The sequence below is a fragment of the Anneissia japonica genome, unplaced genomic scaffold (genome assembly GCF_011630105.1).
Source record: "Anneissia japonica isolate Jap-2015-1 unplaced genomic scaffold, ASM1163010v1 scaffold287623_len557403_cov176, whole genome shotgun sequence".
In the NCBI taxonomy this organism is placed as follows: Eukaryota; Metazoa; Echinodermata; class Crinoidea; order Comatulida; family Comatulidae; genus Anneissia; species Anneissia japonica.
Genome location: NW_022683923.1, coordinates 111,043 through 134,844, shown reverse-complemented (window position 1 = coordinate 134,844; position 23,802 = coordinate 111,043). Strand labels below are relative to the sequence as shown.

General features: G+C 35.0%; 2 protein-coding genes across 2 annotated transcripts in view; both read left to right on the top strand.

Moving 5' to 3' along the window:
* Positions 1–10,487, top strand: part of LOC117103045 (cGMP-dependent protein kinase 1-like) — a 13,135-nt gene extending 2,648 nt beyond the window's left edge. Inside the window, exons 2-8 of the mRNA XM_033243513.1 lie at positions 322–458; positions 3,434–3,523; positions 4,032–4,173; positions 5,261–5,424; positions 6,284–6,469; positions 7,698–7,764; positions 8,823–10,487. Coding sequence (XP_033099404.1) covers positions 322–458; positions 3,434–3,523; positions 4,032–4,173; positions 5,261–5,424; positions 6,284–6,469; positions 7,698–7,764; positions 8,823–8,921 — 885 coding nt within the window. The 3' untranslated portion in view covers positions 8,922–10,487. The remainder of the gene's footprint in view (positions 1–321; positions 459–3,433; positions 3,524–4,031; positions 4,174–5,260; positions 5,425–6,283; positions 6,470–7,697; positions 7,765–8,822) is intronic.
* Positions 10,488–14,075: 3,588 nt separating this feature from the next.
* LOC117103037 (protein transport protein Sec24C-like) overlaps positions 14,076–23,802 on the top strand; it is a 19,756-nt gene continuing 10,029 nt past the window's right edge. The window contains exons 1-10 of the mRNA XM_033243502.1: positions 14,076–14,386; positions 14,831–14,942; positions 16,472–16,862; positions 17,032–17,182; positions 17,425–18,141; positions 18,586–18,697; positions 20,337–20,464; positions 21,654–21,792; positions 22,195–22,310; positions 22,706–22,830. Of these exons, the coding sequence (XP_033099393.1) occupies positions 14,087–14,386; positions 14,831–14,942; positions 16,472–16,862; positions 17,032–17,182; positions 17,425–18,141; positions 18,586–18,697; positions 20,337–20,464; positions 21,654–21,792; positions 22,195–22,310; positions 22,706–22,830 (2,291 nt within the window). The 5' untranslated portion in view covers positions 14,076–14,086. The remainder of the gene's footprint in view (positions 14,387–14,830; positions 14,943–16,471; positions 16,863–17,031; positions 17,183–17,424; positions 18,142–18,585; positions 18,698–20,336; positions 20,465–21,653; positions 21,793–22,194; positions 22,311–22,705; positions 22,831–23,802) is intronic.

Below are 23,802 nucleotides of genomic sequence, written 5' to 3'. Positions count from 1 at the left end.
ATGAGCTTTTGATGCACTCAGTCTTTTTATAGGATTACTGGCCTCATAATAATAATAATAATGATATAATAATAAGTCAGATTTTAGGGGAATATTTTTTATATTATTTTCCCCTTAACGTCATGTAATTTTCCCCATAACATCGTTTTTAAAATGTTTCTCTAAAGTCTCCATTGTTTAATTTATATTAATTAGAATAATAATAATTATTGTCTACTTATGTAGCGCATATTGTAGAGATCTCTATACAGATATATCTTCTTAACCATTTGGCTTCAAGGTTCATATATGTTTATATGTTTTTCTAAATTTGTTTTCAAGGTATCAATAAAAGGCCATGATAAAACATATGCCCTCAAACAGCTTAAGAAAAAGCACATTGTGGAGACAAGACAACAAGAACATATTATGTCCGAGAAAAAGATAATGTTAGAATCCAGATGTGATTTCATTGTAAGGTAGGTGGATATGTCTTGCAGCTCATGTCATTTAAGTTTACATAGAAAACCTCCAGCTTAATATCCCAACAGTGAAGTTTGTCAACGAAGGATCCACAAGACTTGACACACAACCTGAGCATTTGCAACTAATTTTAAAGCCCAAAGATTATAATGTGTGTTATTACTACCCACAGGAACATATAGTATTGTCCCCTTTTTATGTCAAAAAAGATCTGAAATCAAAGTAGGCCCTGTCCTAGTCTGCTTTGTGCCATTTTCTGGTGCTGCTCTACTACATTTTTTATTACGGAAACTGACGCTATATAAATAAATTTGATTGATAACCTAGTTTATTCCTAGTTTATGCTTGTCTTCAGTGCCCTTTCCGCTCAGACACCAAAGATATTGATTCTAAAATGCATTAAATTCCTGATTTGGATAGTTACCATTTTAGAAAGCCCTAAATGTCACAACATTGTCTTTTGTTGCTTTGCAACCCTTGCTTTCAATTCACTTGTTTTGATCGTTGAGTACAAACTTCTGCTAATCTTGCAACTGATTGCTTCTGGCAATGTTATCACAGACGGTCATTCACAATGGTTTCAATGCGGTATTAGCAACAATTGGTGCTTAATGCAGCCTCCAAATGAAGTTTTATTACACAAGAATGCAAGCTCAACTGCTGCACTATGTACTCTCATTAGCTTTACTTCCTTACATAAGGTGATTAAATAGATACAGCACATGCTGTAGGGTCATTAACTGAATACAACTCATGCAGAAATACTCCTACGTTTTTTATACCTTAAAGCAAGGAAACCTGGTATGAAGCACGGATTTTGGTGCTTATAGCGTGCTTGCAGGAAATAATATATAATCAAACTGAGAGAATGTTAGAGAGAAAATTGATTGTAAGATTGAAGTTTGAGGTTGTAACAACAGATGCTGACTTAGCCTGTATCTTTGAACAAAATGGAGTCATTATCTTTGCTTGTGTCATTGTTATAACCTTTTACCTTGTCTTTCGAATGTGCATTAATCTGTTGGTCTTGTGTTCAGAATGGCAATGTGCATGAAGTTAATGTAATGGCTTATATCACATTCTTCAGAGTTTCATACTATTTGATTTGATTGATTGATTGGTTGGGCTTAAAAAAGAAAAAAAGAAAAACACCAATTTTCAAAACCTGCAATGTAGGCTCAATTAGTTGGATTACAAAGAATAAATACATAAACCAGTGAAGTATAGACTCCTGCTCCATATTTTCATACTAGAAGTTGTATAAAACAGTGATATATTATCTATTTTTAATTCTTCATCCATTTGCCTAAATAATATAAATCAAATTTAGGGCAAAAACAAGGGTGCACTGCTTAGCAACCTGCCAAATGACAGGGTACTTGGGACCTCCTGTGGGCCCCAGCAATGTTGAATGGCATGCCCATGTGGGACCTTTTAGGTTTTGTTCCCTGAAACTTCAGTCACTTTTTAGGCATTTGGATGTCTAAATATAAAGGATTATAACAATATAGTTTTTCATTACTTATATCATTTGTTTTATTAATAGATAATAATAGGTTGATTTACATAGCGCAAATAAACGAGGTATCTATGCGCTCAATAATATTGCAGACAAGAAAACAATAAAAAAAAAAAACTAATAAGAGTATGTTTTGTATAAATATTTAATATAAAAATAACGCTAAAAAGAAAAGATCAACGTTTCGACTCCTTCACGGTGTCATTTTCAAGATCAAATGATGAAGTATAGCATATACAGCAACTATAATCAGTAGAAAAAAGCTAATCTACAATGTCAAAGTTCATAACAGTGGGATATTAATCCCTGTGTTAGATAAAAAGCTTTGCTTTGACAGAGTCACATTGTTTATTCAGACTGGGTTTTAATTGTCTAATAAATAGCATTTCATGAATGAGACAGTCAAATTTGTTCCTATATTTCTTTAATATGCTGAAACATGACTCAATACTGCTTGGGCTGATATGATGGTCCTTAGCATGTTGTCCTAACAGAAATCTTTTATGTTCAGCAGTACGTTGGTAGAGGTGTCGGTTTGTGTATACATAACTTGCATCACACAAGTCACATTTAAATCTGTACACAACACACTGCTGATTTATGATTGTAGGTTTTCTTTCTGTTTTCTTAATTTCATCACTTATTTTTCTGCTTGTGAAAACAGGAAAAATGTTTTGGTCTATTTTGTTGCTTAGTTGGCATAGTTGACGCTTAACTGAGTTGGCAGATTTCTGGTCTTCGAAGGGTAGGATAATTCGGATGGGCATTTCCTTCTCGTCGGCTTCACTTGCTGAATTTATTATCAATCTCTAGAGTTGACTTAAACATTTGAATTGTAGATGTGATGAGGTCATCCGTGTATTTAAGGCGTTTGAAAATCCTTCTTAGGTTATCACATTCCTCGTTGAATAAGTGGCTGGATGATGATAGTTTGTAGGCCCGATTCAACATGGTAATTAAAAGTGTCTTCTTGTGCTTATTGTCTACATGGCTTAAATAGTGTTAAAAAAAAAACAGAAAAAAAACCAAAAAACTGAAGTATGGGGTTTTTATCCTAGTGGCATGGGGTCTGGCGTCCGGCACCCGGTAATTTTCCCTCCCAGCCCGCACATGGACAACTGTTCATAGTAAATTGGATATTGGTAACAATTCTTATTTGGTTAGTGAACAGATGAAACATTAACAACTGTATTATTTTCTGGAAGCTGATGACATAATTCCTTTAGAGGGTTAGATTAACCTAAGAGTAGTTTAAGAGGTGTTCAATCATGGCTTTGGTTTGGGTATTTTCTTAGCTTGCTTTTGATGAGTGTTAAATGAATATACATGTGGGTGGGTGTTTACAGTTGACTGAAAGCTATGATTTATAGACAGATGCTCAGTGATCATGAAACTACAGCACAGAGCTGTCATTTTGACTATAATGTTAATTTTGATTTTTTTTTTTTATAGATTGTATCGTACTTTCAAGGATAAGAAATACCTATATATGTTACTGGAGGTTTGTCTTGGTGGAGAGTTATGGACTATTCTCAGAGACAAGTAAGCTTCAAACCGAAAGGTCCACTGATTAATCTCAGATAAGAAGTATAATACATACTCCAAGTATTGAAATACATGCCATCGTGTTGGGATTCAATATTTCGACATTAATTATGTCATCATTAGGATGATTTCTGATGATGATATAATTAATTTTGAAATATTGAATCCCAACACGATAGCGTGTATTTCAATACTAGTAGTATGTATTATACTTTCTTAAGTAAGCTACAAATTTTTAATTTTACAATAGTATGTTATGATTTGTGCTAGTCTTAAAGATTAAGGATATCACACATTAACATTGGTGAATAGAATTGTAATGTAATATATTTCAATATACAATTATTATTATTTTATTTAGCCATCATTTGAAACTGATATCTGGCCATCTCATAGGTGCAAGTCGAATTCGATGTTAGTGTCTTCATACCATACTTAAATGTACATAAATATGTTATATATTTGTTATTAATAATAATAAAGTTGGTGTTTGATATTATGCTAGAACCGCTTTTGATGATGCTACAACTCGTTTCTACACTGCTTGCGTTGTGGAAGCACTAAACTACCTCCATTCTAAGGCTATCGTCTACCGTGACCTTAAGCCAGAGAACATTCTACTTGATAATAGGGGATATGGAAAATTGGTGAGCATAGACTCAATTTCTTTAACCTTACTGGTTATGATGTGAAAAGAATGATGTGCGTCATTAGTGTTTATTCTGCTATAGTGATGTGACCATTAGGTGGCTGCAGTGTTTGAATAAGACTTGTAATGTCAGGTATTGTTTCTTTGAGATTTATTGGAGCATCAGCAAGTTCTGTCTGTAGTCCTACCTGCAAGTTTGGAAGCATGACATGAGTAATTTGGTGTGAGCATGGTTCAGAAAAACATTCATAAAATTTAAGAATCAATTTAATTAGCCAGTCAGCCAACACATACTGAACTACAGTATATTTGCATGATTTTTATGACTAGAAAACACAGTGAATGAAGGGTTAACTACTTTTAATGGTAGAATGCTAATTAATAAAAAACTACCGTATGTCTCTGTGTTTCATCAACCAACAGAGGGTGTGCTACATATATAAAATAAAAATTAATAAATGTATAAAAACCAAAAGAAATTAAAATATGTTGCATAAATCAAATTAATGAAGCAGAATGGAAAACATAGAGAGTGACATTTAATATCAAATTCGTCATTGAACATTTCTTTCCTTAATCAAATCAAGTAATCAAATCAAAAAATAATAAATCAAATTAATAATATTCAAATTAAGAACATAACCAGAGTGGCAAGAAAAATAATTGGTATGGAGCTTCCAAGTTTTAACAGTTTTTGTGATAAGTCGGCCCTTGTGAAATTAGAAAGAATACTAAAGGGTAAGTCTCACCCATTAAATGGCTACATAACTTTTAACAAATCAGGTTGAATTCAACAAACTGATATCAAAACAAACCGGTTAAAAAATTCATTCATACCACACACGTCAGCTCTACAATAATAAATTATGCAGATAATTACTGTCTTAGATTGGTACCGTGGTTGGTTTAAGTCAATTTCACTGTCTTTTCATGTAGATAAGATTTTGGTGCTTGTGTATTTTGTGTAATATTTATATTTATATCTTATGATATGTATGTTATTTTGTATAAGCACCAGAAATCAAATTTCATGTATATTTTTATATGTGACAAAAAAATCTGTCTTGAATCTTGCTTATTCTTAGGTTGACTTTGGGTTTGCTAAAAAAATTGGAACCGGGCGCAAAACATGGACATTTTGCGGCACTCCAGAGTATGTTGCCCCAGAGATCATATTGAACAAAGGTCATGACCTATCGGCTGATTACTGGTCATTAGGAATTCTTATGTTTGAGTTACTGACTGGAAGGTAAATAGAATTACACCGTTGATTAACGCAGCTATTTGTAAAATATCTATGTTGACTGATGAAAAATACATTTGCTGTTTTAATTCTATTGACGTAGTTTGTGAAGTTACTGATTAGGTCTCATTAAGTGGGTGTAATTGGATTCTATCAATGTTGACACCAACACCTCTTGTTACAGTAAATAGATATTCTTAAGTAAGATTAATTAAATTGATTGATCTGATGAGTAGCATGCTGATAGTGATTTGATCAATAACTTTAATTATCAAATTTTTTTAAAGATAACAAATTCAAATTTACTGACTAGCATACTTGATGCACTGATTATTTTTCTGTAATATTTTCTATTTTATTATTCAGGGGCGATTTGGGGTGGGGGTGGTGTGGCTGGGCTGGGCCGACCGCGGTCCTCCTTTTAGAAAAAGAAAAAGAAATAATAATCGCCCAAAACACCTCAGAAGTTATTTTCGAGCGTCTAGAAAACGAAAATTTGTGGGGGAATTCCCCAGACCCCTATTGTTTTCTCGATCGGCCTCACTTTCGCGTCCCCCCCCCCCTTTAAGCATCTCTGGATCCACACCTGTTATTAGTATATTATTTATTTTTTCAATATTGTAATAATTTTGTGATATATATTATACAGTATAATCAGGGAATAATATTATTATGATATTTATATCTTTTTTGGTTTGTACAGTAGTTTGTAAAAACTGTACTAAACAACTGAACTGTTATTTTGTTTAAATACTGTAGAATAAAATGTTTAAAATGAACTGTATTTCTTAAAAATGAATGAAAAATATATCTTGTATATATATGTATGTGCTGAGTAATATTTTACGCTTGTTTCCTTCAATAGTCCGCCGTTTACTGGATCGGATCCAATGAAGACATACAATATTATTCTGAAAGGAATGGACATGATCGAATTCCCACGAAAGATTACGCGAAACGCTGCATACCTCATTAAGAAGCTATGTAAGGATAACCCGTCTGAACGTCTCGGATATCAGAAAAACGGCCTGAAGGATATTATGAAACACAAGTGGGTCAATGATTAATTGCTTGTCCTTATTAGACATCATTTTCTGCGTTCATTAAGTCCTCTAATATGAGCTATATGTAATGTTGAAGTGATTTACATTTTTGTATGTTGGCCTGGAATTTCCAAGACCTGAACCTTGTAGCATTGCTGTAAACTACTTTGTGTACTGTACCTATATAATGGTATTTATTCAGAATAAAATCATTATAAACATAAGACATGGCATCCATTTCATTTCATTTATTTCGCCTTTTTTTTTTTATCATAACAATACAGTAAAATATTCAGAAAATTCGAAAAGGTAATCCAAGTTTCCCCCAAGAGCCGGCAGGATTACCAAAAAGTAAAATTAATTACTGTCTGATTGGCTCTCCAAGCAATGGGGGAAACATGGACTAGCATTATAAATACATTATTAAAAAAATATATATATATATATGTGTCAAAATACAAAAATAATTAACAATTAAAGTATGTTCATTACTTATATTATTATTGTTATTTTCCAAAAGGCTGAATTGCAAATTATGTTAACATAAAAAATAAATGAACAATAAAATTTAAGAAAATAGTCTTTAATCATTATTTGTTTCTACCAAGGAGGTATAAAAATTATTATTATTTTTATACCTCCTTCTTTCTACACTGCTTGCATTGTGGAAACGCAATCGCACTGTAAACTGTTGTAGTATATTTTTTCAATATAGTTTTTGTACAATAGTCCGTCCATCTAATGCTAAACCACATACAAAGAAAGACTATACAGTAGTAAATACTCTACAATACAAAAACCTATAAAGTTGATAACTAAAGATTTAGATAGAAATGATAATAAACCCTGGTATTAACTAATACCAGTAGCATAGAAAGCATGCAACAATAATAATAAAGGAAAATAATATAATATAAAGGAAATAAATTGATTGAATGGTCAATTGATTGGTCGATTGATGGATTAGTTGATGGATTGATTGGTTGATTGGTCAATTGAGTGGTCAGTTGGTCACTTTGTTTGGTTGATTGATTGATTGGTTGATTGATTCATTGGTCAATTGATGGTTGATTATTGGTCAATTATTGATTAGTCGATTTGATTGATGGCTGGTCAATTGATTGACTTATTTAATGATTACCAGCTTGATTGATTAATTAATTGATATTTTGCAAGCATTCAACTACAAAGTCATAACATCAGTAAGCATGAACATCTTTTATTCTGGTTTTGTAGATGGTTTGATGGATTCAATTGGACAGGACTTAGGAACAAAACACTCACCCCTCCAATTATTCCAATGGTAAGTTGCGTGCTGTATTTTTATACTGTATATCTAAATATTTTACTGGCGTATTGAAGGTGGGGGTTCAGCCGTCCCTGGGCCCCCACTAAATTTTTACAAAATTTCAAAAAAAGAAAAAAGAAAATATATTAAAATTTTAGTCTAAGAGTGTCATTTCCGGCCATCTAGAGGTGTAATAATCATAATTTCCCTCCCTGGGTCCCCACTGTTTCATATTCCTTGATCCGCCACTTTTGTATATATTTATGCCGAAAATTCTGTGTGTTTTTCATCCAAATGTAATATGGTAAATAAACAATGAACCAATTAGTATTTAAAACCTTTACTCCTCCTTTAAAATATTATAATAATATTCAAATATAATAACAAACTTATCAATAAAATTATTATGATAGTGCAAAAGACAAATTTCTTGGAATCCATTAGTATGTCACCTGTTAAAACAGATGTTATTTCATAATTTTAGAATTTTATTTCTCTCAAAACAAAAATGTCAAGAGTCGGTAGGCAAAAAGAAAGTAACAGTCCCATTGCCACTGTAACTTTTTAGAAACTAACTACAAACTAGGTAGAAGCAGTTTGTGCAATAGTGGTGGCTCGGGCTTTCAAGGGGGAGGTGGAAGGGTTGAAAAATTCACTGATATAATTTATGCGGCAAACTATGGTATGTCCCCATAGGAATTGTTCCAATGACTACGGTAATAAATGTGGGAAAGCGCTCTGATACTTAGTTGTGTAGAATGCTACATAAAAATTAAATATTAAATTCATAATTAAAATTCATTTATTCACTCATATCAATATCAATAGAATAATACAATACGAGTACCGGAAACCAAGGAAGCAAAACTTGTAAATAGGTCCGGTTTTATTACAATGAAAATTAAATTACAACAAAACAAATCAGTATAAACATTACTGTTTATTATTATATTATTAACATCATTATTATATTTTAATAAACCTACTAGTACATATTAGTAATTTGATTTTAGGAAAATATGCTGTGTATACCAACATTTTATAATAATAATACTTTTTATTGCATCCTGTAGATTTCATCACCACATGATGCTTCCAACTTTGATGACTATCCCTTAGATACGGACCCTATTCCACCAGATGATATGTCAGGATGGGACCGAGATTTCTAAACACAGCTCTCAACATCTTTAAGAAGCCTCAAAGATAAACCTGTGCTAATTTACCAGAAGTTAATAACATATTTCAACGATGTGTTTGTTTAGTTAAAGTTAAATTATTATTATTTTCACCAATGCAATACAATCTATAATGATACTTCTTCGGTTCCTGCACATTCGTTGCTTGTTCTAAAAAATTTTTTTTTTGTTTTATTACTATATTTTTAAGGCTTTTATTAGGGGTTATATTTTTTTTTATCTTCTATAATTGTTTATTTTCTTAGTGATTAGTTTTAGGGATAAGTATAGCAAGATTAATTTGAATTTTGAGGTTATAGATTAACACAGTATTAAATGTTGGATATTTTACCAATAATATAACAAGTGACCAAATATTTTCCAAATCTTTCATGACATTTTCGAATTTATTGTTTTATTTCTGATATATCACAGAAAATTAAGCCCTGTCCAGTCTATTATTCAATCTAACATGTGACATGCCTAAATATGGTCATGATGACATCACATCATGACCATATATAGGTGCATGATTTCTAAATATGGGCATACAACAGTCTGGACAGAGCTTAATATTATAATAAATCAACGTTGTGAATCACAACAGACACAGCTTACTTAATGTTTAATATAAAATTATAGGCCTATTAAAGTTATCAACCGGGACAATGTAGGTTGAAATGTTTTACACAATTTCATTAGGAAAACATTTCATGATGATTTTAAATTGCTTAATACATTTTGTTTCAAATGTTTCAAATCAAGATTTTTTTTTTTACAGTATAGAATCGTACTTATATGCGACTATTATTATTTGTTATTATTACGTGATAGATAAGATAAAAAGGGAAAGAAAATCCACTCTTCTGATTTCTTTATGCACAAATCAGCTGCTCAAATCCTTTAATGAGTGATTATAGATGGTGCACTTCGTATGTATGTTGCCCACTAAAGCTTTGTGCACACTATCAATGTTGATGTGACGAATAACTGATATGCCCATATATGGACAAATCACACAAAATTGTCACTTAAAATTTGATAGTGTGACAGAGCTTTTAGTTGCAAGATTTTGTTCCTTTTTTTTCAGAGCATTCCATCAGAACCATCAAAGTGGAATTTCTCTCCCTCATAGATAACTTAGATTTCTATTAGTACTTGCATCCAATTATGTTTTTTAAAGATAATTTTATTGTTATAATTATTGTAATTATGAATTATACTTCTAGACAGTGCTAGTCTCCATATAATAGTATTTAATGTTTTTAATTGATAGTGTAAATAGAATTGAAACACACACCTACAGAATGGTAGGCTTGTAACCATCTTGATAATTTAATCACATTCTGTATATAGTAAATTATTTCTCCTACTTATTTTAAACATCTGGATATAGATCAAAGTTTTGTTGGTAATTATGTCAATTCATCATTGATTTGTGATTTTTATTTAATAAGAAAATGTCAGAAGTGCTTGATTGAAAAATAGCACATATGTCTTTCAAGATGACTTCTGATTTTTAGTAAAATCTCACAAATAAATCATCACATTCATTACAACTGATGTTGCATTCATCTCATTTTTTCAATGTGTATATCATGAAGAAAATAAATACAGTATGTAAATAGACAGTTTTAAAAACTTCTACACAAAAAATGTCAGAGCCCATTCACCAGACCAACCGGCGTCTTCAGTGGTTGTAACATCAGATGAGATTCCGCTACACTAGATGAACACAGTAATTAATACATAAACCGCTATGTATGAATCTTCATAATTATAATAAATATTTAATTTTCTCCATGGTTATATATGTATACAGTATACAGTGGCGGATTCAAAGAGGGGGCCAGCTGGCTCCCCTTAAATTGTTCAAATTTTCAAATAAATGGAGATATAAAGAAAATTATATTCAAATTTTAAGTCTGAGTGTGCAATTTCCGGCCATCTATAGGTGCCATAATCACAAATTTTCTTATTTCAGCCTCAACCATGGTGGGGCTGACTGAGGTTGTATAGATCCCCCATCTGTGAAAGTACCTCCCTGTAGCCCCCACTATTTTGAATTCCTGGATCCGCGACTGATATACTTATTTCAAGGCTTGGTGACAGCACCAGAAGTTTCCCAACAAGGGATCCCAGGAGAACAATTGTTTCCAACAGGAGTTCAAATCGCCTCAGTTTCACTGTGTTTGTGCCTCTAGATGCCCAGAAATGACACTTGCAGTTTCTTAAAAATGCTGTTTTTCAGTGGTCTCTGATGAAACAATTGGTTACTTTCCTGTGTCCAGTGTTCTTCAAGGTTGGGTCCTGTGTCCCCCGGGGTTGAATCATGTGTCCCCCTGGATCCCCTGCTAGTGTTTCCACTGTCCAGGCAATCTTACAAAATATACGATTGCATCATATCGTCTTAGAGGTATTATAACAAGTAGAGTGCTAAACAGCAAAGTACAGTTATGTATCGATACTCAACAAGATGGAAAAGCCTTGTACAGATTACAACCATTAAAGCAACAGTAATCATTAATACTTTTATTGAGAGTACATGATAGTAACTTTGTTATGAAGATACGCCTCCACTTGTGATAAATAATTCCTTCCTCGGAAAATTAAGTTTTTCGTTGTAAAACAATGCGCTCTCATATCTTTGCAACTATCAAATATATTTTTAGTTCCATTTTTATTTAATTAATTTTTTAGGCATTTTTATTAGTGTAATTGTGTTAGTTATAAATTGTGAAATTCAATATACTGTATTGTACCGTATATATTATAACGGTATGATTAGGCCAAAAATATTATGTTGTGTTGCCCTCCGTGACCGACAGAAATTTTCCAATAATTCGAGTCGGCATTTTAAAAAAAATGTAAATTTTGTTCAAAGGTCTTCCTTTCACTCAAGTACAATTTCGAGAAATACCGCGTCCGAAATTAACATACATAAAATCTAAAACAGAGACATGTATTTTGACCAAAATTGGGCCACAGATGCACACGTAAAATCGGTAAAATAGAAGGCATAATTTTGAGAACCGAGCGCGACGACGGTGAAGATGTATGCACGAACATCGGATCTCTCTCACTGTCAACCCACGACTTGCCACGACCCTATCTAGTCTATCCTTTACTACTGTACAACTAGTGTTTGCTCGAATCAAAAATCGTATTCATTATCTTACGATATATTGGACAATATTCACACGGGTCTAGCCATCTTTTTAAAGCCTGTACATTGCTAGACATCTTAGGCTCCGTTATGCCAACCATGAACGAAATATTATATCTTATGTTTTTCTCAAAGTTTACTTCGATAAGGTACTGTTTTTAACCCACTTCATTGTTTTAGTTTCCCCCTATGGATACTTCTAAGCGTGTATATATATATATATATATATATATATATATGAAGAAGGCGTGTCCACGTGTGTTTCGAAACATATGTAGAATATAATATAACGTAACAGTAAAGAAACTCAAATACGTAAGATGTTGACTTTAGAAATGCACCACCTTCTATGATCGGTGCACCACCTAATTCTATGATGGGTGCACCACCTTCTATGATCGGTGCACCACCTAATTCTATGATGGGTGCACCACCTTCTATGATCGGTGCACCACCTAATTCTATGATGGGTGCACCACCTTCTATGATCGGTGCACCACCTAATTCTATGATGGGTGCACCACCTTCTATGATCGGTGCACCACCTAATTCTATGATGGGTGCACCACCTTCTATGATCGGTGCACCACCTAATTCTATGATGGGTGCACCACCTTCTATGATCGGTGCACCACCTAATTCTATGATGGGTGCACCACCTTCTATGATCGGTGCACCACCTAATTCTATGATGGGTGCACCACCTTCTATGATCGGTGCACCACCTAATTCTATGATGGGTGCACCACCTTCTATGATCGGTGCACCACCTAATTCTATGATGGGTGCACCACCTTCTATGATCGGTGCACCACCTAATTCTATGATGGGTGCACCACCTTCTATGATCGGTGCACCACCTAATTCTATGATGGGTGCACCACCTTCTATGATCGGTGCACCACCTAATTCTATGATGGGTGCACCACCTTCTATGATCGGTGCACCACCTAATTCTATGATGGGTGCACCACCTTCTATGATCGGTGCACCACCTAATTCTATGATGGGTGCACCACCTTCTATGATCGGTGCACCACCTAATTCTATGATGGGTGCACCACCTTCTATGATCGGTGCACCACCTAATTCTATGATGGGTGCACCACCTTCTATGATCGGTGCACCACCTAATTCTATGATGGGTGCACCACCTTCTATGATCGGTGCACCACCTAATTCTATGATGGGTGCACCACCTTCTATGATCGGTGCACCACCTAATTCTATGATGGGTGCACCACCTTCTATGATCGGTGCACCACCTAATTCTATGATGGGTGCACCACCTTCTATGATCGGTGCACCACCTAATTCTATGATGGGTGCACCACCTTCTATGATCGGTGCACCACCTAATTCTATGATGGGTGCACCACCTTCTATGATCGGTGCACCACCTAATTCTATGATGGGTGCACCACCTTCTATGATCGGTGCACCACCTAATTCTATGATGGGTGCACCACCTTCTATGATCGGTGCACCACCTAATTCTATGATGGGTGCACCACCTTCTATGATCGGTGCACCACCTAATTCTATGATGGGTGCACCACCTTCTATGATCGGTGCACCACCTAATTCTATGATGGGTGCACCACCTTCTATGATCGGTGCACCACCTAATTCTATGATGGGTGCACCACCTTCTATGATCGGTGCACCACCTAATTCTATGATGGGTGCACCACCTTCTATGATCGGTGCACCACCTAATTCTATGATGGGTGCACCACCTTCTATGATCGGTGCACCACCTAATTCTATGATGGGTGCACCACCTTCTATGATCGGTGCACCACCTAATTCTATGATGGGTGCACCACCTTCTATGATCGGTGCACCACCTAATTCTATGATGGGTGCACCACCTTCTATGATCGGTGCACCACCTAATTCTATGATGGGTGCACCACCTTCTATGATCGGTGCACCACCTAATTCTATGATGGGTGCACCACCTTCTATGATCGGTGCACCACCTAATTCTATGATGGGTGCACCACCTTCTATGATCGGTGCACCACCTAATTCTATGATGGGAGGACCGCCTGTAGGACAAGGCTTTCAAAGTGGTCCACCCTCAGGACCACCAACAGGTCCAACACCACCAATGTCACCTGCAGCTGGACCAGCATCTGGAGCAAGGCCGGGATTTTCTGGTATGCAACCAACTGGAATGGGCCCAGGTACTGGAATGGCTCCTGGGCCTGGTATGGCTCCTGGGCCTGGTATGGCTCAACAACCAGCAGCACAAAGAAGACTGGACCCTGACCAGATGCCTAGCCCAGTGAGTATTATAGTTCAACTTTGATAAATAATTGATTATAAATAAGGAGATTATTTATTTAACTGTTATGATTATGCGAAGTTTGGAATTCCATGAAAATAATTTATAAACCATCAGAACAGTGCTGCATTGTCAATTCCATAAGCAATATAAAAATGTTGTAGGCTTTTAAAAAAATGATGTGTTTCTATTTTATTTTCACCAAATCATTAAGAATTTAATATACAATTTATGGCATATTATATAAATAGGCAGAGGCTTTCAAGTTAAGTTTTTTTAAAACATTGTTGCTAAAATATTTTATCATAGCAATAACAAAATATCAACATTTATTTGGTGCACAATCAGCCTCACAAAAAGAGTACGCTCATGGTGCTGATTTCACGTTTAGATGTTAAAGGACCAAAACAAATTTGGTAATAACCGTGAGATATCTTTTGTCAGATTCAAGTTATAGAAGATGATAAAAAAAACAGAAGAAATGAACAATTTATGACAAATTCAAGAGGGCAGGTTCCGCCATTGGTAACAACACCATTTCAAGTTATTGATCAAGGTAAGATTGAGCGCTACAAAACGGGCAGATTGCTATAAAATGGTCTTAACTGGTAGTCTTAACTCCTCTAATAAAGCCAGCTTTATGACTTAGACAGTCTTAACTAAAGTCACTCTGCTAAGACCATTGCTAAAAGAGCAAGCTAAGCGCTAAGACCGTCTAAAAACCGCTTATAGCAATCCACACACGTTTTATGACCAGACTATACGCAGTGTTCGTGCGAAGCACAACTTAAAGACAGAAGTAGAATGTTAAATTTGGATTTGGATTTGCGAGAAATACTTCAGCTACCCGTATTTCTCGACTGAGAGGTCAGTGGGAGCTGTAATTTGTATGGCAAGGAGATGGTGCTACCATTAATTCGTATTATGGAATTTTACGCCCACAAACCCTGTAGTTATTAATATTTTTGTTATAATAAAAAAATTTTTGGTGACGTCACACTCACAATATAGTTAACATGCATACTTCATGAGATTACGTCACCTTTTCCACTGCTTTGCACATGGATGCCTTGCGTAGCTAGGGCTACAAGAGCTGCATTGTTAGCATTGTATAATACTTAAACAAGGTATATCTGCAACTGAATTATTCTTAGTTAATTTTTTTTTCTTATTTAAATTTATTTCTTTCGAAAGTGTACTTTCTATCACATATAACTGTGCTGTCTACTTAGGCCTAGGCCTAGCCTTACTAATAAATAGCCTCACCGTCCCCCGCTACACAGTACTGTACATCAGTCGGCTAGGCAACAGAACATGATGTGCCATTCTTCCTAGGTTTTCTTTAACATTTGCATATTGTTGGCTAACCAACTTATGCTTACCGTTCCCCCCACGCTACAGTACAGATGTATGCTCTGTCTCTTATACACATCTAGATGTGTATAAGAGACAGATATGTGGGGTCTATCTATATCCAATGAACGTTTCAAGATTTTAGATTGGTACCGGTAATTTACAGTAGGCTCTACTTATTTTATTAGCAGGGGTTGACATTGTGAACTTCAAAATACAATTAATAACCTATTTGCGTAATTACGTCATAGAATAAGAATCTGATTATAGTTCTACTATTGTTAATATTGTCAAGGTAATTTATATCCCAAAAGTCATCGCGCATTATAGGATACGTTGACGTGGCTGTATATACGCATGCGTGTTGACCTGTACATGAGGGTAAACCTTACGTGGCATGAGCTTTACGTTGACAGAATTGACTGTTATTTCTGAGTTGTGTGTTTATTTTTGTCAATTTAGATGCTATAATGTATCAATAGGTATATGGATTCATGTTTTATAAATTAAGGTAACGTAAACAGCATTCTCAGTGTAATTTGGTTCCGAGAACGTCAAATCTGCTTAGGGTGGCGTAGCAAGTCTAGCGAGCAAAGCCAGCCTATGAAAAGGCCGACACTTGATTGGAAGCACACACGGCACGATCGCTTGGTGGACACACACTGGGCGAGAATTTCCGGTTTAGAAATAACTCGATATCTTGATTTCTTTACGTGTAATATTTAATGTAAGATAACTTTTACAGTATGAGCTCTGGGCCTTACACGAACCAAGGACCACCCGGTCCTGGTCATTATAATTACGGGCAAAATCCTCTTCCTAATAATAATCAACAGAATGCCTTCTACAACGCCGGTGGAGGAACGGTTCAGCCACCCATCGGTGGACCTACTGGAAATGGTTTGCCTTTAGGCCCAGGGCTATCGCAACCAAAATCCATGACTGGCCCTCAGCCTGGTGGACCTGGATTTTACCAACCAGGTTTCCAACCTAGAATGAATGGACCCTCATCAAACCAAGGACCACCTCCTCCACAGCAATATCGACAGCAATCCCCGCCTGTGTCTCAACAACAACATCCCAGCCAGTCTTCTCCTTATGGATATCAGCCACAAACGTCTAGGTAAGAGTCGACTTATTATTCCTAAAATGCCAATGTAAGGTTAACATAATAATTAAAAAAATTATTAATAAAAATAGTCAACCAGATCACGGGAAAATAGTATGCCAGCATACCAACATATTTTAACAATTATGTTTTAACATGTTTTGTTTACATTGAATTTAAACAGAGGGCCTCCCCAACAAAATAGTCAGATGTTTCAACAAAGACTACCTTACCAACCTACATCACAGACTAGACCACTTGCAGGAGATAACCAGTTGAACACACAGATGGGAGGAATGAGTATAGATGGGAACATTCCATCCCAACCAGGCATGGTATGAAATTGTTTGTATTACAGTACTACAATATAAGTTTGCTTAGATCTGCAATGTATTAGCTAACGGTTAAGAATCGGATGTAATTTACTGTAATTCCGTAAAACTACCTGAGTACCAGATGTTGATTTCCAATGTTATGTGTAACATATGTAATTTTGTTTGTAGATAGAGAAATGAAATGCTACCATGTGTTATGTTTTATAGGCTATATATTTAACTTGTAATTCTTCCTCTTTCAGATGGGAGGGCAAGGAATGCAAAATACAATTAGGCCCCAAGGCCCACCACCATCAAGCATGGGCTACTCTCCTGGACCACCAACTTCAAATGCAGTAGGCCCTCCTCCATCCACACAGGCACAGGGCAATATACAAAGAATGGGTATGGCTAACAGCAGACCAGGGCCACCACCAATGGGAGTTCCACCATCAAGTAATGCCCAAATGGGTATGTACGGCAACCAACAAACATCAGTAGCTAAAATGTCCAACACAGTAGGGCCACCACCAAATAACATGATGGGTGCACCACCAAACACCATGATGGGTGCACCACCAAATTCCATGATGGGTGCACCACCGAATTCCATGATGGGTGTACCACCTAATTCAATGATGGGTGCACCACCAAACTCTATGAGTGCACCACCTAATTCTATGATGGGTGCACCACCTTCTATGATCGGTGCACCACCTAATTCTATGATGGGAGGACCGCCTGTAGGACAAGGCTTTCAAAGTGGTCCACCCTCAGGACCACCAACAGGTCCAACACCACCAATGTCACCTGCAGCTGGACCAGCATCTGGAGCAAGGCCGGGATTTTCTGGTATGCAACCAACTGGAATGGGCCCAGGTACTGGAATGGCTCCTGGGCCTGGTATGGCTCCTGGGCCTGGTATGGCTCAACAACCAGCAGCACAAAGAAGACTGGACCCTGACCAGATGCCTAGCCCAGTGAGTATTATAGTTCAACTTTGATAAATAATTGATTATAAATAAGGAGATTATTTATTTAACTGTTATGATTATGCGAAGTTTGGAATTCCATGAAAATAATTTATAAACCATCAGAACAGTGCTGCATTGTCAATTCCATAAGCAATATAAAAATGTTGTAGGCTTTTAAAAAAATGATGTGTTTCTATTTTATTTTCACCAAATCATTAAGAATTTAATATACAATTTATGGCATATTATATAAATAGGCAGAGGCTTTCAAGTTAAGTTTTTTTAAAACATTGTTGCTAAAATATTTTATCATAGCAATAACAAAATATCAACATTTATTTGGTGCACAATCAGCCTCACAAAAAGAGTACGCTCATGGTGCTGATTTCACGTTTAGATGTTAAAGGACCAAAACAAATTTGGTAATAACCGTGAGATATCTTTTGTCAGATTCAAGTTATAGAAGATGATAAAAAAAACAGAAGAAATGAACAATTTATGACAAATTCAAGAGGGCAGGTTCCGCCATTGGTAACAACACCATTTCAAGTTATTGATCAAGGTAAGATTGAGCGCTACAAAACGGGCAGATTGCTATAAAATGGTCTTAACTGGTAGTCTTAACTCCTCTAATAAAGCCAGCTTTATGACTTAGACAGTCTTAACTAAAGTCACTCTGCTAAGACCATTGCTAAAAGAGCAAGCTAAGCGCTAAGACCGTCTAAAAACCGCTTATAGCAATCCACACACGTTTTATGACCAGACTATACGCAGTGTTCGTGCGAAGCACAACTTAAAGACAGAAGTAGAATGTTAAATTTGGATTTGGATTTGCGAGAAATACTTCAGCTACCCGTATTTCTCGACTGAGAGGTCAGTGGGAGCTGTAATTTGTATGGCAAGGAGATGGTGCTACCATTAATTCGTATTATGGAATTTTACGCCCACAAACCCTGTAGTTATTAATATTTTTGTTATAATAAAAAAATTTTTGGTGACGTCACACTCACAATATAGTTAACATGCATACTTCATGAGATTACGTCACCTTTTCCACTGCTTTGCACATGGATGCCTTGCGTAGCTAGGGCTACAAGAGCTGCATTGTTAGCATTGTATAATACTTAAACAAGGTATATCTGCAACTGAATTATTCTTAGTTAATTTTTTTTTCTTATTTAAATTTATTTCTTTCGAAAGTGTACTTTCTATCACATATAACTGTGCTGTCTACTTAGGCCTAGGCCTAGCCTTACTAATAAATAGCCTCACCGTCCCCCGCTACACAGTACTGTACATCAGTCGGCTAGGCAACAGAACATGATGTGCCATTCTTCCTAGGTTTTCTTTAACATTTGCATATTGTTGGCTAACCAACTTATGCTTACCGTTCCCCCCACGCTACAGTACAGATGTATGCTATGCAACAGAACATGATATTGCACCTTCCCAGGTGTTCATGTAACATTTGCATATTGTTAGCTAATCTAATCAGCTGCGTGTAGTCCTTTGTGATAATGAGTACCGCGGCATACTCATTTTCACAAAGCATTTGCATCCCCTCTTGGAAAAATGGAACTTCGAAATAATTGTCTCCATATCTTTGCTAATTAGTCACTGTAATTTAGCTTACACTTATGCATGGAGTAACTGGACCACATAAAATATAGAATAATCATTTCACTACCCAACAAACCCCAAACTTTATTCATGCATTACATAAATAGTTTCATGTTGCTGTACTCCAACATCACTGGCGCATGGTAACAACCAACTGATTGCAGACCATTTCCGGTCACACATTACTCTCCATAACTCAGTACCCCCTAGTTCCGTTACCTCTGGAAAAAAAACAAATTAATCTCTTCTATAATGTTTTAATGTTTTATTCCTATACTTCAATTATAATTATTATTGGAGGTTATTATCTACTTCATTGCAATCAATACAAGGGATTTGCACTTAAAACAATCCTATATTTGGTTTTTAGTAATTGTTTAAATAACTATTTAAAATATATATATATACACTACAAATCTACAAGCCAGTTGAAATTAAACTCTATTAAAACCAGTAATTTAACTTTAAAAATCTCAACAGAATAATTTCAGACAGGTTACATTATTGTACTTTGGTTTATTTATTTGTCATAAGTTGAATTTGATTTAATAATTTAAATACACATTGTTGAATTCCCCCAGGAAATGCTAGTCCAAGAATGCTTAGATCAACTATGTACAATTTACCCTGTACCCAAGATATGATTAAACAGTCACAGCTTCCTATGGCTTTGGTAGCATCTCCCTTTGCTGAGCTACCAGAGAATGAGGTAAGATTACGATATTGATAATAATTAATATTTGTCTAAAATGTTACTAAATTTTAATATGACAATTCTTAAATTTATTACCAGCAAATTTATATCTGTCCAAAAAACGTAGGAGCATTTATGCATTGCTTAATTGGTTCAACAGTGACATCTCCCAATTACTTCCCCTTCTGTCCGAACAGGGTTTGTAAATGAGAAAATTTGTAATTCAGAGAGTTCAAATTTTCAGCCTCTCAGTGTGGTGAGGGTAGGTCTATGCTATAAAGTACAGTACAGTACAGGGCTAGTAGGCCTAAGCCTTACCATGGGAGAGATATTTTGTCACAAAATATGATTTGGATTGTACTTTTGTCTGCAACAAAATAATACTTTACAGTGCTCACTGTGAAGTATTCATTTGAAGTGAGATCTGAATGAAAACATGACCATATAATGTCCAAAACGAGTGTTATTATCCTTTTCATGAAGATCGCGAATCCATGGGAATAGCGCCCCCCAATGATCAAAAAGTGAGATTTACTGTACGGTATGTCTGAAGAAGCATGCACAGCTCAAATATAATATATCTCGGCTGAAAACGTTTGATATTTCTTGCTTTAAACATAGTTCATATCACTTTATTGGTTTGAATGTTTTCTCTCTTAGCTGATGTAACAATTTAAATTATTTCTGAAGACTTAAATACATTTTAAAGTGTTGTTGTACTTAAATACGATCGTTCGTAATGACTTCATCGCCGCAAAGTCGGTTAATAAAAGCAAGAGTTTGTAAATGGGAGGTTCGTAGTTGGGAGATATTACAGTTTATTCAAGAGTATAACACAAATAGTAGCATCTTTGAGAAGTTGTTACTGCGGATGTTGGATCCATAAATTTGCAAACTTGTACAATGTGCAACTTTGTCTTCTTGTGTAGTATATGTAGTCGTGTTGCCTTGCATATACACTAATAATACATAATAATACATTAAATGCGATAATACCTTAACCATTTATACTCCTGTGACTTGCACAAGGACAGAGCAAAATGCACAAAGATTTGAACCCCCGTCATTAAGGTTGAGAGACTGAACTCCATTTGTTGCGCCAGTACAGCAACATCAATGCAACCAGTTACTGACATTAGAATCCTAGGATGCTTACATTTTCAATAAGATTATTCAGTGTTAATAACCTGTTCTGTTGTTTTAGTATCCACCGCCCTTAGTTGACCATGGACCAAATGGACCAATCAGGTGCAATCGTTGTAAAGCCTACATGTGTCCATTTATGCAATTTGTTGATGGTGGTCGTCGGTTCCAGTGTAACTTCTGCAATTGTGTTACAGAAGGTATTTTCAATTGACTCTGATATGATAATGATAATAAAAATAAATTTTTTCTCATTTCTAAGTACATATATTTATATATTTGCATCATTTATCTACTAATAGATGCTGATTTTTCTTTATTATTAATAATTGTTATTATTATTGTCATCATTATTTGTTTATGTTAATGTATTGCTCATTCTCTGTATCCTTTGGTACCAGGTCTCTGAACCCAGCTGACAATCTGACCTACTGTACCATGTTTTTATCTTGTAATTCAGCACTGTGTTGCGAGAATAATTTAAACAAAATGGAATTGAAAATATATATTTATGATTATTATATATTACAATTGTATTACAGTTTGTAGTATCTACCATTGAGCATAGCTGATAATCCCTCCCCCTACTCTTTTACTTCCAGTTCCGCCAGAATATTTCCAACCACTAGATCATATGGGGAAAAGAGTTGACATGTACGAACGAGCTGAGCTTTCCCTTGGTGCTTATGAGTTCCTAGCCACAACAGATTATTGTAAAGTAAGTTACCTTAATGTTTAAAATTTAGTTTTCTTGTATGCATGAGCATAGGCTGGGGGTGCAGGAGTAGCAAATTAGTTCCAAGTGGGTTAAGATAATAAAAATGAACGTTTTGATTGGAATTGAGAATTAGTTCTACATTCTCATTTTTCACACATCTCTCCCCCTCCCCCAACCAACGCCCCAGATATGTAGATATACATTCATACTTCAAGTTAAATTGTTTAAAAGTTAAAAATACAAGACTTATTGACTTACTATTAGACTTCTCATCCACGTATGGATGCAATTTTGAGATTCAATTACACGTAGGTTTTTTTTTTCAGTATTGATGCTTTAAAAATTTGATTGGATTTGTTGCATTCATAGAATTTTTTCCTCACATTTTGTTTTAGAATAATGAGTTTCCAAAAGCACCTGCGTTTATTTTTATGATCGATGTTACATATCAGAGTGTTAAAACAGGAATGGTGGATCTGCTCTGTAAGGAGTTGAAAAACATTCTGGATCATTTACCAAGGTAAGATATAATGATATGTAAATATTATGCACATGAATTTGAGTAGCAAATGAAAAATTGTGTGATGTTAAGTATAAAAACTGGAATGTTAGATTTGCTTTGTAGGCAGTTAGTAAATACATAAGTATATGCAAATATTATGCACATAATTTATCAGATGTAATAGCCAATGAAATTTGTAAATTTTGAGGGTAAATATTATATAGCATATGGCTTGCTAGCTTTACCAAACCATGTTATTTATTCACAATGATTAGTATCTGTGACTGAACTGAATTCACAATAGATAATGTGCTAGCACTTGGTTGCAGGAATTATGCATGTCTGTTTAAGAAAAGCAATTACTTTACAGTTGTTATTAAATATTTGATGAGTGTAGTATTCTGATTTCTATTTTTATGAATGGTGCAAATATGAGAGTCATAAGATATCTGGTCAGTAATTGGATGGATTTAGTGTACATTCTTAAAAATTGCCATAAGAACCTATTGGCCATTTAGGGTCATGTGATACAATCAAGCTTTTCTGTCTTAGACATGTGTTAAATTCTTATATTGCCATATGGTTATTTGCAATTATGCTAATTAGCATTGATTGTACATACTATGCTTGAGCAAATATTGTCATAAATAAAAGTTGACAAATCAACAGGATGATGTGACACTAAAAAACCAAAAGGTCCACTGATTAATCTCAGATAAGAAAGTATAATACATACTCCAAGTACTGAAATGCAGACTTTCAGGAATGACTTGTAGAAGACTGATAATACAGCATGCAATTAACAAATACTTATTTATATGCATCACAAAAAATTGGATTTTTTTTGGTTCATTGTTGAGTTTAATCATAGTTTATATTATATATGTTTATGTTTATATATTTAGTTAAATTTTATTAGTTATAAGATTTGTTGAATTTGATGTTAATTTATTTCTTTTCTTAAGCTTTGTGGGACAAATACCTCTAATA